General features: G+C 52.0%; 1 protein-coding gene across 3 annotated transcripts; it reads right to left on the bottom strand.

The window, feature by feature from the left end:
- Window positions 1–357: 357 nt before the first annotated feature.
- On the bottom strand, window positions 358–7,088 carry EFNA1 (ephrin A1). 3 transcript variants are annotated; one of them, XM_063105094.1, is made up of 5 exons: window positions 6,893–7,088; window positions 2,819–3,114; window positions 1,636–1,701; window positions 1,436–1,486; window positions 358–1,270 (listed from the first exon to the last, which is right to left on the bottom strand). In XM_063105094.1, exons 1-5 carry the CDS (start codon window positions 6,982–6,984, stop codon window positions 1,158–1,160), a joined length of 618 nt encoding a protein of 205 aa, XP_062961164.1. In that variant the 5' UTR covers window positions 6,985–7,088; the 3' UTR covers window positions 358–1,157. The 3 variants fall into 3 exon arrangements, with proteins under 3 accessions (XP_062961164.1, XP_062961165.1, XP_062961166.1); XM_063105095.1 differs by lacking the exon at window positions 6,893–7,088 and adding an exon at window positions 4,721–4,847; XM_063105096.1 differs by lacking the exon at window positions 6,893–7,088 and adding an exon at window positions 4,224–4,303.
- Window positions 7,089–16,286: the final 9,198 nt, after the last annotated feature.

Genomic DNA, 16,286 nt, shown 5'->3' with positions numbered 1-16,286 from the left:
GGCGCATGCTTCAGCTGGCATTCCCGGCTTCCCTGACTCACTCAAACAGCATGAGTACCTGAACAGAATGCCAAAGCCCAGTGCTGAGGGGGTGGGAGTAGTGTAAAGGTTGGACAGGAAAAACATCCAGAGTGGGGTGCAGCACAGAACCCGAGGCACTGCTTGTGGGGAGCACTCCTGTCCTGGAACACCCTCAGAGGAGGAAACACCCCACCCTTTTTCCCTGGTGAGGGGCATGTATTCTTTGCAGAGAGAAAGAAAGAAATTCAAACCCGGTTGCTAATGATGTAGCACAGGGCCTAGCACATAGCAGGGACTCAATGGTCATAAGTTACTATGGAGTGGCAGGAAAGCATGTCCAAAAACAAAACAAAAACACATTGCTTTATTTTGAGACAAAGAGCATTGTATAAAAAAACTCCAGTTGTAGAAGTCAGCACAGACACTCAGTTTATATACAGATAATGTACAAGTAAGTGGTCCTTGCCCTTTAGGCTACACTCTAGGCAGACTCTGTACACATTAACATTGCCCTTATAGCTATACTATAAGAACAGGTTGGCACAGCAACCTGCCACCTCCACCACTGGCACAGCTCTGGTGAGTGCTGCCCCAGGACGGAGAGAAGATGCAGTGCCTGGCTACAAACCTCTTGCTGGGAGATGCTGGGTCAGCCCAAGCATGTTGCCTCTCCTGTACCTGGCTCCCATGCAGAAAACTGTCTCTTGCTTTTCCTTCAGTCAGTTCATCTGGGCATCCTGGCTTTCTCTGGGAGGGGCATCTTTGCCAAGCTCAGTGTCCAGTGGATGGCCCCAAGCCCCTTTCAGCTCAGCTCTCACTGCACCCTCAAGGTGTCATGTCTGCACAGCTTGTTTCTTTGGCATAAAGGCAGGAATGACAGGGAAAAGACTGTCTCCACTTCTTTCTCTGTCCCTCTGAGGTGGGGGCAGGGATGGCACTGGCAGGCTGGTCGACCTCCTTTGGGTTGAAACCCTTAATACTGACCCGTTTTGAGGCTGCTGGGTGGCAGCTTGTGCATGTGGTGGGAGTGGTTCCCAGGGCTGGGGCTTTGGGAGCGGCCCCAGGACAGGTGAGGGGTGCCTGCCCCTGCCCCCTCAGCCCAATTCCAATCCTTAAGCCAGGTGTGGCATACACCTTCACTGCGTTTGTAGCAGCAGAAGTGGCAGGAGCAGCACCACCCAGGCAAGTGGGAAGAGGCGGGGAGCAGCACTGTGACCAATGCTATGTAGAACCTGCACCTCCGGGTCATCTGCAAGGTGAGAGGGCAAAAAACCCCAATATGAGTGGCCCCACTATTTGCACTGGCCCTAGGCCCAACAGGGTTTCCCTAGCCCCTGCCTGGAGCCACCTCTTGTACCTAACCTCAATCAAACCTTTTCCTATGCCCCAGACCCAATTTGTTCCAACTACTTACCTGCTGAAAGTCTCTTCTCCTGTGCATTAGCATGGGCCTGGGGACTCTGAGCTAAAAGACAAGAGTAGTAGGTCAGGTATTACACCAGGGGTGCAAGTATTATATGGGCTAGGCAGTGAGACTTCCCTACCATCCTAGATCACTAGACCAGGCCCAGCATAGAGATGGAGGAAGGAGGCCCACAGGGCCCTGAAACTCACTGATTTTGCCGTTAACGGTCACCTTCAACTTCAAGCAACGGTCTTCTTGGTGGTGGATGGGTTTGGCTGCAAGATCAACCCATAGGGTGTTAAAGAAAAAAGCCTGATTGGAAGAAAATATAAGCTCAAATGCCTCTGGCCCTGCTTTCTCGGCTCCCTCCTCATTTTAATTCCTCTCTTCACTCTAATCTTGATTTTTAACCTTCCTTAGTTTTTGCCCACTTCCTGCCCAATGTTCGGCTCAACCTGCATTCTTTGGAATAAACCTCAGCTTTGGCAGTGGTGAAAAGAACATAGACCCTGTCCCCTCCCTATGTTCCATCCTTCATTCCTCCAAGCCTGAAACTGGGTGAGGCTTTTACAATAGATTCCCTTTACCTAGACCATTTTATACTACCCCATGCCTAGGCCCCACTGACAGGGTGAGTCCTGCAACCATTCTACACATAGCTGATCTTATAACTTTAAAAATCCACCAGTGGCTCTCTCTTGCCCCCAGGATAAAGTCCAATTTGGCTCCTTAGCATTTTTTAGGCACTCCCTGATCAGTCCTGTCCACCTTCCCACTCTCATCTTGCTCTGCTTCCTATGGTCCTCCCACTCCAGCCAGGCTGAACCATAAGGAGTCCCCCTGAAGACGTCATGCCCCCTTTGCACATGTACCTTTATGCCTAGCCAACTCCTCTGCTTATCCTAAGCTCTGGGGTCCTCTTCCCTTCTAATCCTTCTCTGAATCCTCTTCATCTGGCAGTTGCCGCACTGTTTGGTCTGTTAACCTATGTGTAGTGATCCGCTCTGTAGTCTAGTGGTTAAGAATTCCACACTTTCATCACTACAACCCAGGGTTTGATTCATGGTCAGGGAACTAGTCCCTTGGAGATGTAAACCTTAACTTAGGAGAGGAAAAAAGAAAAAAGAAACCTATGTGTGTTCCTTCCTAGTTTCCTTGAGAATGGGGACTCTAGTGTTTTATTTATCTCTGTGCCCACAGTGCCAAGCAGAGTGCCCTATACACAGTAGAAGCACACTCCACAATTGTGATATGAATGAATGAAAATAGAATTCAGGATTGAAAAGGGCCCTCTGCTGCTTGACTCAGCACTAAGCATGTACCCAAGCATATGCACCATGCTGCTGTGCCCCCCAGTATGTCCAACTGTGTACATGCCTCCCAGGAACTCACAGATGTAGTAGTAGCTGTGTCCTTCTTTGAACTCCTTGCCTAGGGTGAAAGGTGTGAAGCGCTGGAACTTCTCAGACAGCTTCTCTGGGCCATGCTTGGCACTGGGCTGGTTGCACTGCCAGCGGACTTGGTCCTTAGATTGGGGCTGGCACAGCTGGTATTCCTCATGCTCCACCAGGTACAGTGTGTATTGCTCCATGGCAGTATCTGCTACAGAGTCATCCTCGTAATGCGGACAGATGATGTCCAAGTAGTCATTGAGCCGCACATATACTGTGTAGTCCTCATTCCGGAACCTAGGCATGCGCAGAGGGAGAGGAAGCAGGTGGTAATTCAGAAGCCAAGCCAGAGCCTTGAGACTCCAAATGTTTACATGTCCCCTCACATCTCACACTGGACTCCCCCAAAGAGTCTTCCAAAACCTCAACTCCCAATATTTCCTGAACTTGAGCTCTAACATATCTCTCCACATCTCCAAACATTCCCCACCATCATTGTCTCCTACTAGTCCTCCTCCAAATAGCATCCACTCAGTATCTTTCAGGTACCAAAACATTTTTCATACCCCCCCCATATTTACCCAAGGATGGGCTCCTAAATATTTCTGTAGTTCACTCATCATTCTCTTATACCTGCAAATATTTCCCCAAATCTATTCTACCAGTTGCTCCTTTAAATACTATTAGACCTCAATTCGAAACCCTACTGGGCCATTCTGTAATCAGTGTCCAAGTAACCTTTTCTCTTTACTGTGCTGAGCCCCTAGCACATCTATGTCTTCGCTTCTCTTACTCCTCCCATTTTCCCCCTTGACCCACCAAGTATATCTCCCATTTCCCAGCTTCACTTTTCCTCCAATCCCCTAGTATACCCAGGCCCACAGATAATGCCCCTAGTCCTTTAAGTTAAATCATTCTCATCATTTCATTCAGTCCCCTCACATCTACCTTTCTAGCTCTCAAATGTATGCCCTTGGGGCCGGCCCGTGGCTCACTCGGGAGAGTGCGGTGCTGATAACACCAAGGCCCCGGGTTCGGATCCCATATACGGATGGCCGGTTTGCTCACTGGCTGAGCGTGGTGCTAACAACACCAAGTCAAGGGTTAAGATCCCCTTACCGGTCATCTTTAAAAAAAAAAAAAAAAAAAAAAAAAAAAAAAAGTATGCCCTGGTCTTTTTGTCCCCTTCTCTCAGAGCACATCAAAACATCCCTGTCCCTTTATCTCCAAAAGCCACACTTCTACATTCCCCCAGCTGAAATGCTGGATGTTCTAAGATCTGAGACTGCCTTTCTCCTTCCCTCGTCCCAAGGTGGAGCCAGCTCCCCTCCCCCAGTCCATTCCCCTCAGGCCCCACAGGCTCCAGCCTAACTGCCCATCGACCCCTCCCCCCCAGCTCCAGACACCTGGCTCCAGTCTGGGTGGGGTCCCAGTAGGGGAAAAAGTGCCTCCCCGCTCCCTCTCCAAGCTGGTCAGTCTCTCTGAATTCCCCCAAGCACTGCCAGCTAGAGACTCAGCAGTGTTGGCTGCCAACTTGTTTCAAACCAAAGCCCTGGGCATGGATGGCGGGGGGAAGGGGATGAATTAGGCCAAGAAGCCTCTGAGGTGGGCACCCACTGCCCAGTCAGCATGACCCCTAAGAGACCTGGCCTTGCAGCAGCATGCCAGCACTTGGGCTAGGCTTACCAGGGCCCCTCCCCCACCCCAGGGAAAAGAGAGAGAGGAGCAGAGAGAGGCTTTTAAAATTCCTCTCTGGAGAGATAAACATAGAAGCCATTTCGGGGAACAGGTATTTCAGCTCTGGGTCTGGCGTCTTTCTCCTATTCCCGTGACGGGCACTGACTCATTCCTGATCCACCTCTGCTACCTGCCCCAGCACTCATAAGAACCTGTGAAAATTTACCTTGTCAAATATAGACAGCCCCCAGGACCCCAGGGTGGCACAGTGCCCGCTTGCCCTGGGCACTGTCCTCTAGGCAAAAGGAGCTGGCAGGTCTGAATGGCAGGGTACTTGCCCCTTTGGCACCAAGGAGGCCAATGCCCAGCTCACAGTGGCACCACCCTTCTCACCATGCTGCCCCTGCCTGGGGCCTAGAGATCCCAGGGCTGATGCCCACTGCCCTGAGTCACCCATGCCGGCCTCACACCCGCCCAGCTCATTGCCACCTCATCTTTGCCCCCAAGCCGGGCCAGGCTTGGCTGCCTATGAATTCCACTCTGCACAGGCTTCTCTTTGGTCCTGGGCATGGTAGGGTGTGTGTGTATGTGTGGCCAAAGGGACAGGACAAAAGCTGTGCTTGGTGGGGGCACTCATCGTCACCCTCCTGGGAGTACAATCCAGTCCACTTAGCCCTTGTTTGAGGCTTGCTCTCCATCTGGGAAAGGGGCAGCGGCGTCAGGGAAGGCAGGGAGGGGGGCAAGGAAGAGGCTCTTTCCTGAAAGAGAGGAAACCTGGGAGCTTGGGAACGGAAAAGGCCAGGCCCCCCCCCCCACTCACAGCTTCCTGTCCCCTCCTCCTCCTTCAGCCAACACCTGGCATGGGCATAAACAGGGACTTTGCTCTCCCACTAGTAGGACAAGATTGGGTCACGGAGGCAAAGAACAAGCAGCAAGGAGTGGGGAGTGGGAGGGCTGTCTGGGTTGCCCTGGCACCCATGGGCAGGAGGGCATTGCCCTCTGGGGTTGGCAGCTGATTGTTCTCTCCCCCACCTCAACATGCCACAGGGTGAGAGGAAGCTGGTACAATATATTTCTCAAGGGGCATGGGGGCTGCGTGCTAGGGCTGAGGGTGGCTAAGCTGAGTGGTGCTTTCCGTGACCCCACGCTGCCCGGCCCTCCTCTCCCTGCCATGCCTACCCCTTCTCCTGTCTTCCCGCAAATATTGCTCCCATAACTTCAGAAAACTCATGGGCAAGAACAAAGGGTCCGACTGCGTGTTTTTCTTTCAATACCATTTGCCACAAGTCTTAAACCTGCCCAGGGGAAATTAACTCCTTCTTGCCCAGAGCCCTTTGTAACCCTTTTAACCCCTTCCATTCTTTCTTTTCTTTCTTTTTTTTTTTTCTAAAAAGATGACCGGTAAGGGGATCTTAACCCTTGACTTGGTGTTGTCAGCACCACGCTCAGCCAGTGAGCAAACCGGCCATCCCTATATAGGATCCGAACCCGGGGCCTTGGTGTTATCAGCACCACACTCTCCCGAGTGAGCCACAGGCCGGCCCTCCTTCCATTCTTTCTGAAGCTTTCCCATGACCTCCCTTCCTCCATCTCTAGTTTTATTATTTAAACCTCATAAACAGGTGATTCCCTCAACTTACCCATGCACAGCATGTGCCTCATTCATGCAACCCCAAAAGACCCCTTGTGGGGGAACTTTCCAGGGTCACTTTATTATTATTATTATTTATTTATTTTTTTTTTAAAAGATGACCGGTAAGGGGATCTCAACCTTGGCTTGGTGTTGTCAGCACCACGCTCAGCCAGTGAGCCAACTGGCCATCCCTATATGGGATCCGAACCCGTGGCCTTGGTGTTATCAGCACCACACTCTCCCGAGTGAGCCACAGGCCGGCCCCCAGGGTCACTTCAAATACAGAATTGATGCTCAATGCCCGAAGCCCGGACCCTTCCTGAGAGGTCCTTCCAGGGTTACATTGAACACTCTGCTCACTCTTGATGTCACATCAGGTATACCTGTCAGTACAGGCAGATGCCCAAGTGACACACGAGGAGGGGTACAGAGGCTTTCATGGTTTGGGGCCTAGAACAAGAGTCCTGGTCGCCAGGGAGAATGGTCTATGCTCGATGCAGGAGCTGCTCACCCTGGGTCCCTCACTTCAGAGTAGTAGGGGTTCCAGCGGGAAGGAAGGGAAAGGCAGAAATAGTGAGCGAGCAAGTAGACACGGGCAGCTTCCTGGCCTGGGGTGGGGTGCTCCCAATTGCGAGGGAGAAGAGAGGGGAGGAAAAGCTACACAATCCCTCCCGCCTCTAGTCACCTCCCCTAGGCTCGGGTCAGGGGGGTGGGGAGCTGTGCCAACCGGGAGCCCAGCCTGCCAGCGGGAGACTCGGGGCTTACTTGGGATTTGAACTGTTCCAGAAGACGGTGTGGCGGTCAGCAGCGGCCAGACTGCAGCACAGACCCAAGAGAGGGGCCCAGAAGAACTCCATAGCGTGAGGCCTGGCCAGGCCGGGAGGGGACGAGAGACTCCTCAGGGTCCGGGTTCCTGCTGGCTTTCTCGGCGGCGCACTACGCGCCGCGTTCACAGCTCTGGCCCCTTCGCCTCGCGACTCCGCCTTTTGGGCCGGCGCCGCCTGACACCCCGCCCCGCCCCGCCCCGCCCGGCGCGCGGCTGCCCCGGGGCTTGGGGGCTGGGAGGTGGAGGAGGGGAGGGCAGGGGAGCGGAGGAGGCGGGGGGTGCGCGAGAGAGCTGTAAGTGCTCGTCAGTCTCCACAAATCTGCTCGGAGACGTGTGTTCGCTTACTTATGGGTCTGCGTGAAGCTTTGTGTGGGGGGTGCCGGGTGTTGGGTTTGTGTCCCTGGGCGCAGTCGCGTGCAGAAGGGAACCGACTTGCACGTGCGGATCTAAGAACGCGCGGGTGCGTGACCCGGCTTTGCTGCGCCGCGCGTGGATCTCGTAGGGAGCGAGGTTGTGGATACGTCCCGTCCCTTCCCCGAGCGTCGCACACCCGGGCGCGGGCGTCCGCGATCCCACACTCTTCTCGCACCCACCGCCTTCCCGGACTGCGCTCGGCTGCTCCTCCCCACACACACGCGGCTGTTTGTTTTTGTTGGGTTTTTCAATGTTGTCTTTGTTCAGGAGATTGTGTCATCGCCTAGATGCCGGGAATAAAGTGCGACGCTGTGTGTGATCAAGTGTGTAACGAGTGCGGCCAGGGCTAAGGGCACCTCTATCCTTAAGTGCCTGCGCGTGGGAGGGACACCCGGGACTTGGGGCCCGCGAGGGCATCCGTCGTTGTTTCTAGATGAGCCAAAGGGCACTAATGACTTGTGCTTGCGTGTGTGTGGCCACACACGTGTGTACCGTGAGAACGGGCTCTTGAATATGGGCTGTGAGAATCTGGGCACGAAGGGTGACAAACTGTAGCCACACATGCACATACGGCTGTGTAAATACGTGTGATGGCGCGGAAGTGCGAAAGCATTTGTGAGTAGTATCACAGCCGCGTGTGTGGAAGCGTGTGAAACTCTTTGACATACGTATGCTAATGTTTGTGAACAGCGCGTGAAGAGGAGGGGAAACGTGTACGGGCGTGCACAGGGCGTGGGGCGGGAGGGTTGCGCGGCGTCCCTGGGCCGAGCGGCTGGGTCTGGCCGGGTCTGAGCTGGGTCTCCCAGTCAGTCTGGCCCCAGCACTCCGCTCGGCCCCCTCCCCCGCGCCGTGTAAACAGACTCGCTGGAATTTGCCTCTCGGGGCTCTTCTCTCCGCCGGGATCTGCAGCCGTCTGGAGAGGGGTTGGCGGGCGGGTGTCAGCCCCTGGCGTGGAGAGGGCGGGCAGGTGTTTGATTAGGCTTGTGTGTGTGCCCAGAGCGGGAGAGCAGCATGCCGTGTGTCTGCATGTGTTTGGTAGTTGGTTTGTGTGGTGGTGTGGCTGTGTGCGCGCCTCGGGTTGGTGTTGTGTGTGTGCATCCCTGGTCGGCCCTTCCTGGCGGCTGCGCATCGCGGGAAGCCGCGGACCCGGGGCCCCTGGCCGGCTGGGCCCAGCTTCCCGGTTCCCAGGCCGTTTCATCCTCTCTTTTACGGCCAGGCCTGGCGACAGCCCCTGTAATTACGTGGGGCCCGGACGCCTCGGCAAGTCCGGCGCTGACCCCTCCGGGGAGGAGCCTGGAGCCAAGGCGGGCCCCGGCTGGCTCTCTCTCCCCACCTAGGCTCAGGCCGTAGGACTCGCCGAGCTTACGATAAATATTTACCGAGTGCCAAGTAGGTGCCGGGCCCGGTAACCCAGCGGCGGGGTCAGGGCTCACTCAGCCTTGCGCACGGCCACTCCCACTCCACCCCCCGCGCACCTGCCCCAGGCGACGTGCCCAGCCCCGCGTTTACACGAGGTGCGGCCCGCCCCTCCCGCCGGGGCCGAAGTCTACCCGCCAACCGGCCCCTGGGCGGGCACATCACGAGGGTTTTGCTCACCTGGGAGGACACCTGGGTATCAGCCTCCCACGTGCCACAGGCGAGAGTACCCCATCCCAGCTCCTGTGTTCCATAGAATCGCAGCTCCATGAGGGCAGGGATTTTGGTTTCCTTCACTGGGGTATTGCCAGCGTCTGGCACAGCTACTAGTTCATACAGTAGATGGTCAATAAATATTTGTTGAGTGAGTGAGATCATTTACTGTTCAGTGGAGGTACTTAACTTCTGCTAGACATAACTGCTCTGAAAAGAAACCAGCAGAGGAGTTAGAGGGGGAAGGGTGGTGGTAGCTCTTTACAGAGGGTGACCCAGGGTTGTCCCTTGGAGGAGACGGCTTTGGGCGGGATTCCCTCGTTTCTCTGACCGCCGGGACTGGGCAGGAACGTGTAGGGTCCCACGCTGCGCCGCTTGGGCCAGGCAGGTTGGGGCTCGCTTGGCCCAGCCTGGAAGGGCCACGTCAGCTCCCGCCCAGCCTGTGTCTAGGGCCGGAGCAAGACAGGTGGGTAAGGGGTGGGGGGAAATTCTGTGCACCAACGGGACGCGGAGCCATCCTTCCCTGGTTTGGCGCTGTCTCCAACATTCTCACTTCAGGCCTTGGGCTCATTACTCCTCTATCCATACATTTGTGCATCCCAAAGGAGCGGCACTAGACGCCAGGTGTTGCGATGGGCATCGAGAGTGTAAAGGTGAGTCTAAGATAAAATCCCTTCCCTCGGGGAAACCCCCGACTAAACGGAGAAATAGACAAGCCACCAGTACAACAAACTTGCTAAGTGCTATGGCCCATACTGCAGACCCACAACACACATTCGCGTTGCCCTGACCCCCTCCTGGAGCCGCTGCGACGCCTGGTGGACCGAGAGGAGAGTTGCAGGCGCGGTGCAATCTAGACACAGGCAACAGAAGGGACTTCCGCGCGCGGAGACGCGATCTGCAGACCAACTCTGGCTGCCGCCCCCGTCCCTTCACTATCCCAGCCCCCAGCCTTCCCAGGCGGATCTGGTCTCGATTCTTGCTTTGGACTACCTCTCACTGCAAAGTTGTGTGCCTGTGTTGGCTCTCAGCACAGCCACCCTCAGGAAAACATCTGTGCTCAGTGGCGAGAGCTGTCTGAGGTGTCTGTCTGTCTGCCTGCCTGCCTGTCTGGGAAATTCCCCCGTGAGTCCTTTCTGGAAATTCCTGAGCGGCAGAGTTAACCCTCTATTTGCCCTGGAGGAGGCACTGCTGCTGGAGGGAGGGGCTGCCCACCTGTGGGGCGCTGCCTCCCTGGAGGCAGCATTTCCAGTCTGGAACAGGCACAGCTACTTCTACTTGACTGCTACTCCCTTGCTGGGTGCCTTGTGGTTTGAGGTGGGGAGGGCCGGAGCGCAGGGCTCTGGGGCTTGTCTAACGTGGCACAGCCCCAGAGGGCGCCTACTGGGTAATGGGGTAAGGGAGCTGGGGGAGGGGAACCTGAGCCTGGAGCAGGGTCTGCCCCACTCCTTCAAGGTCATTTTGAAAAATGAAGTGTATGTTTCCCATTTTATTAATGGTGTGTGTACATTTTTTAAAAGTTGGAAAATAGAAACGAGAGGATAAGGCGGGGAGGGAATGTCCAACTACTCTTTAACATTTACATCCTTTCCCTGCCAGTCTTTTGTTTGTGAGGAGATTTTGTTCGCTAGCTTTTAAATAGTGTGATAAATATGACTCATTTCAATTGTGCACTTCTTTTGCCCTTCAACATTACCACAGAGGACATTTTCCATCTTATAAACTCTTTGTAAACAGCCTTTTTAATGGGAGCATAATGTTTCATTGAGTGAGTGTTTCAGAGTGTGTCATTGTAATGAAGCAGGGTAGATATAAATAAACACACATTGCTTTTCAGCCTTTTGGCCAAGATCAAGTGAAATAAATAAACGCTTTCACACTCAAACACTCTTTAATTGCATTTGGGCTGATTGATTCTTAGAAAGTAGAAGCAACCCCGATTGACTTTCATTCAGCAAGTATTTATAGAGCATCTACTCTGGACTGGGTTCTGGACTGGGGATGGGGACTTAGTGGAGGAAAACAGGCAAAGGCCCTGTTCTCATGGAGCTTACATTTGGGCATATGCTTTTCTGGATCTTGGAGAATTTCACAGATATGCGAAAAAGCTTTTTTTTTTTTTTTTTTGGTAGCTGGCCTGTAGGGGGATCTGAGCCCTTGACCTTGGTGTTACCAACACTGCGCTCTTACCAACTGAGCTAATCAGCTAGCCCCTGAAAAAGCTTTTGATATTGCCAAACCAAAGCCAGATCTTTTGAGTACTAGTCCAGTTCTCTTATTGAGGGTCCAGGTGACCAGAACCTAATGGATCTGTCCCTCCCCACATCCTACTCAGGAATGGGCCAGACTGTGGGAGAAGATGGAATTCTCCTTCTGGGAGTCCACTGCAGGCCAGAGGAGGTTGGGCAGGATGGGGAGTGGGAGGGAGTTGGGAGGGGCAGAAGCTAAGAAGGATGGGACTGTGATTTTTGCACAGAAAGCACCAGAAGGTACTTTATACTACTACATCTTCTGCCAAAAATTTACTAATCACTCGAGTTCAATACTGTACTGGGAGGTGCTGGGGACTCTGAAATACATCATTGCCCTAAAGGAATCTAGTCTACTGGCGAATGTATAATTAGAATATAAGATAAGAATTACAATAGAGGTATAAATGGTATAACAAGCTATGGGCTCACAGAGGAAGGAATATTTATTTGGGGTGGGGAGAGCTTCGCAGACGAGGGATATTTGAAATGGGTTTTGGAGGTAAGTAGGCATACACTTTCAGGGATGAGCGAACAAAGAGCACAGGTAGACATGTGAGAGTTGGTGCAGTGAATATCCTGTTGTAGCTAAAATTACAGAACATGTCTGGGGGAGTGGCAGGAGATGAGACAGAAGGTGGTGTGGGGGCCGTGTTGCCAAGAGCCTTGAATGGCATGCTCAGGATTTTGAACACTAATTATTCTGTAGCCCGTAGATGCTTAAGTAGGAAATATAATCAGATTTGTATTTTAGAAAAATCACTGTGGGGAATAGAATGGGGGAGGGGGAAGAGCTCGGCAGTGGGGTGTTAGGCCTGAGTTGCAGGAGTTCCTGAAGCTGAGGAGTTGCACAGGAGGGGAGCAGAGGACAGAGTTGGATGAGAGCAGAGCTGTGGGCATGAGGCAGGGAGGAGTCTGGGATGGCTTGGTGGGCGGGAGTGCTACTTGTGGATAGGAAATGGAGGAGAGGAACAGACCCGGAAAGGATAAATGAAGTTCACTTTGGGGCACTGTATCAATCAAGAGTGGTTTGGTATGCAAATAACAGATTACACAGCTACGGGGCAGTTTAAAGAAGAGGGCTTATTTCCCCCCCATAACAAGCAGTCTGGAAGTGAGACAACAGCTCAGCAGAGTCATAGAGACCTAATGCTTTCCGCCTCTCTGTTCTGCTGTTCTCACAACCCTGGTTACAACGTGGCTGCCTCAGCCACAGAGCTGCATTTCAGCTACCGGAGCCACAGGAAAAAGGGCGGGAGCAAAGGTCTTCTCCTCCCAAAGCACTCTTCATCTGGTAAAAAAAATCTTTTCTAGCAGCTTCCCAACCAACTTAGCCTTGGGACAGAACTGGCTCACCTGTCCACGTGTTTATCACTACACCTGAACCTGAAAGGAGAAGGAAGTGCTCTGAGTTGGGTGGGGCAGGGGCTCAACACAGATCCCCCCCAAACACGGATCTGCTCTGCTCCCCAAAGACACTGACTGGAGTTCTGTTAGCTTGGAGGTAGGGGGTGCACGGTTTTTGGGTAAGTGGTAAACAGTGTCTGTGCAGACATGTTGCACTTGATGGGTCAGTGGAACTTCTAGGTGGAGGTATCCAAGGGGCAGTTGGAGGTGAGGGTCTGGAGCTCAAGAAGGTGAGAAGCTTGGAACAATTGCTGCTTTGGGATCTCATGGTGACCCTTGAGGCTCATGGGAAGGGTTTCTCCCAGACTGCAATGCTGCAGGCAAGGATGAAGAGCAAAGTGCACTTAGGGCCAGGAATCCTTTCCCTGTGATTTTAGCTGGGGAGAAACCCCTCCTTCCCAGCTCCCCAGGGTGGAAAAGCTGGGTGAGAGATGGGCAGGAGGACATTCACTCTTAGTGCAGTTGATAAATCTCTTTTCCACTCTGTCTATAATCTCTCACCACAACACAGTATAAGAGTAGGAGTTATATACTTTTATTTCAGAAGCATTACTTTTATTTATTTATTTTTTAAAGATGACCGGTAAGGGGATCTTAACCCTTGACTTGGTGTTGTCAGCACCACGCTCAGCCAGTGAGCGAACCGGCCATCCGTATATGGGATCCGAACCTGGGGCGTTGGTGTTATCAGCACCGCACTCTCCCGAGTAAGCCACGGGCTGGCCCAGAAGCGTTACTTTTATATAACTTTTTAACCTAATTACAGAAGGAATACGTGATCAGTGAAGAGAACTTGGAGAAACATACATAAAGAAAAAAATCACACATAGAAGTCAAGTCTCAGGAGCAAGCACTTTTTTTTTTTTTTTCCATTTTTTGGTGGTTGTCAGGTATGGGGATCTGAACCCTTGACCTTGGTGTTACAATACCATGCTCTAACCAGCTGAGCTAACTGGACACCCCTTTGGGCATGTATTTCTTCAGTCCTTTCTAATGGCTCTGTAATTTTTTTATGATAAATGTCTTTGAGAAGTTACAGTTTAATGCCCATGTTACAGCCAGCTTGGAATCCCTTACATTTGTGTAACATTTTGTGATCATCCAGTGTTTGCAGTTGTACATTTTATCATGTACTAGTTCATCTTTATAGACTCCTACATTGTGAGTTGGGCAAAGGCAGAAGTATGTTCCCATTGACCACGTGAGGAAACTGAGACTCAGAAAGCTGATGATATTTAGAACCCAGACAGATACCCCTGGTGGGGCTTGGGTCCACACTGCGTCTTTCCTTCTGCACCTTGCTGCCTAGCTGTCCTGGGGATACAAGGTACTTCAAAAAGTATGTGGAAAAGTAGAATTGAAAGATAATACAAAACTTTCCATGAATTTTTTGAAATATCCTTGTGAAGGAAAGGCCCTGGAACAAAGTGCTGAATTTGCTGTGAGCAACTGGAGAGAGTGTATATGAAGAAGGGACTGGAAGGGCCAGCCCGTGGCTCACTTGGGAGAGCGTGGTGCTGACAACACCAAGCTAAGGGTTAAGATCCCCTTACCGGTCATCGTTAAAAAAAAAAAAAAAAAAAAAAAGACGAAGAAGAAGGGACTGGAGAGAGGGCAGCTCCTTCCAGAACCAAAGCAGAGGAGAGGGGAGAGGGTGGTGGGAAGTCCTAGAGGGACCCTGAGGGGGTTTGTGGGACAGGCTCTGAGGTGCAGTCCCCCAGGGCTTAAGCCACACTTACCTGACCTGTCTTTGTAGTAGATGTCCAGATAGTGGATCATTTGTTTTGTTTATTTGTAGGTTAGGGCATGCTGCTAGGCTGGGTGATGCCAGATAAGGCAACCCGTGACCGGGAGAAAATGCAGAGATCTGGGTTTGGGTCCCAACTGTGGAAACTTGGGAAAGTTACTTGGCCTCTCTGAGGCTCAATTTTTTTTCATCTTTAAAGTGGGGTCAAGACTACCTTCTTCATGGAATTATTATAGGGATTAAATGCAGTAACGGATGTGAGGGGGACTGGTGCTAAGCCTGAGGGAGTAGGTTGTCCATAAGCAACAGACATCCTGGGGGAGGTCCTTTGGAGACTGGGGCTTACAGAGAGACTGGTTTTAAATGGGCTGAGAGCATTCCAGATTGGGTTGGAGAAGGACCCTTGGGCCAACCCAGGTTGACCTCAGAAACAAGCTGAGGGGGTTAATTGGAGTAATCTAGGCCAAGGGAAGGCAGAGAGACAAAAAGTTTGGAGACCTGAGAGTGGATAATGGGCAAGGTGTCCTGGGAATAGTGACAGCATCAGCTCATGTTTATAGAACACGTTCTCCATTCCAGGATCATTTGAAGCACTTTGCATACATTAATCACTTAATCTTCATGATCACCATAAAAGGTAGGTAGCATTATTATCCTCATTTTACAGATGAGCAAATTAAAGCACGGAGAAGCTAATAACTTCCCTCAGGTCACACAGCTAGGAAGTGGTTAAGCCAGAATTTGAAACAGGGCAATCTAAGTTGAGAGTCTTGTTTTAACCACTGTGCCGTACCATCCAGCTGCTCCTAGAGAGGGACAGTGAGTGCTGGTCTCAGTTGCAAGCCTCTGAGGACACAGAGAAATGGAAAAACATTCTATAAATGATCTTTACTTGATGCTGCAGCGTTTGGATGTGAGGGGAGGATGAGGTTGTCCATTCAGCACCAGGAGCCCATGTGGGAGGCAGGGTTATGAAAGTCTGAAGATAAAGTACTTGATCTCCCAGGCCTTTTCTGCTAGAACTCAGTCAATCAGATGCTTCTACCCAGTGCTCCTAATGCTACCAGTCTCTTCTCCTCAACATCTGCTTGTTTACTTGCCCAGTTTCCAGCAACGTTTCTGGAGACAAAAACCCAGTTTTCAACAGTGAGAGTCCTCCTTGGGCTCTTGCTGAACCAGTAGAGGTGTTCTCCTTCTTCTGGGATGACTAAGGTGATAGAATGCCAGCCTGAAGCCTATATTTTGCCTCCCTGCAAATATACCTGGCCCCCCCATTCTTTTATGTTACCTGCATTGCTCCTGGCAAGCCAGCTCTCCACCCCCTTGCATGGCAATTCCAGGACCTCAAATCCCAATCCTGTGCTCCATCTCCACCCCTCTAACTCAAAGCTCTGTTAGCAGGCCCAGGCCCTAACTTGCAACTCCTTCTAAATCCATTCTTCAGGACCAGCCCATGGCTCACTTGGGAGAGCATGGTGCTGACAACACCAAGTCAGGGGTTAAGATTCCCTTACTGGTCATCTTTAAAAAAAAAAAAAAAAAAGTCCATTCTTCAGGAATTCCCAAGCACTTTAAACTAAACCTGCTCAGATAGAACTCCTTATCATTCCCCCAAAACATTTGTCTGCTCCTGATTTCCCTGATTTCTGTTTATGGCTTGGGTGGGGATCATCCCATCTCCCAGGTCCAGGAGTTAGCAAGTATCCTGAGCCTGGCCAGTAGTCCCAGCACAGCAGCCTTAGGCCACAAAGACCAGTTTGGGAATGAGCATGTAGCCCAAGACTGAGAATAAAGGGGCATTTCCAAGGAAAATTGAGTTTCTGTCCCCAGATGTTAACTAGGAGCGCTGGTAGCTTGACAAGGTTTTGGAATGGACAGAAGGATATT

Source organism: Cynocephalus volans, chromosome 8 (genome assembly GCF_027409185.1).
Source record: "Cynocephalus volans isolate mCynVol1 chromosome 8, mCynVol1.pri, whole genome shotgun sequence".
NCBI classification, from domain to species: Eukaryota; Metazoa; Chordata; class Mammalia; order Dermoptera; family Cynocephalidae; genus Cynocephalus; species Cynocephalus volans.
The sequence above is the reverse complement of the archived record's forward strand: the minus strand, read 5'-3'. Positions and strand labels throughout refer to the sequence as shown.

What these genes read in the sequence shown, in the direction of transcription:
- EFNA1 (XM_063105094.1), bottom strand. Translation starts at nt 6,984, where the DNA reads ATGGAGTTCTTCTGGGCCCCTCTCTTGGGTCTGTGCTGCAGTCTGGCC. An exon ending in ACACAGCTACTACTACATCT is followed by an intron (nt 1,702 to 2,818) that starts GTGAGTTCCTGG and finishes TTGATCTTGCAG; the next exon opens with CCAAACCCATCCACCACCAA. An exon ending in GACCGTTAACGGCAAAATCA is followed by an intron (nt 1,487 to 1,635) that starts GTGAGTTTCAGG and finishes CTTGTCTTTTAG; the next exon opens with CTCAGAGTCCCCAGGCCCAT.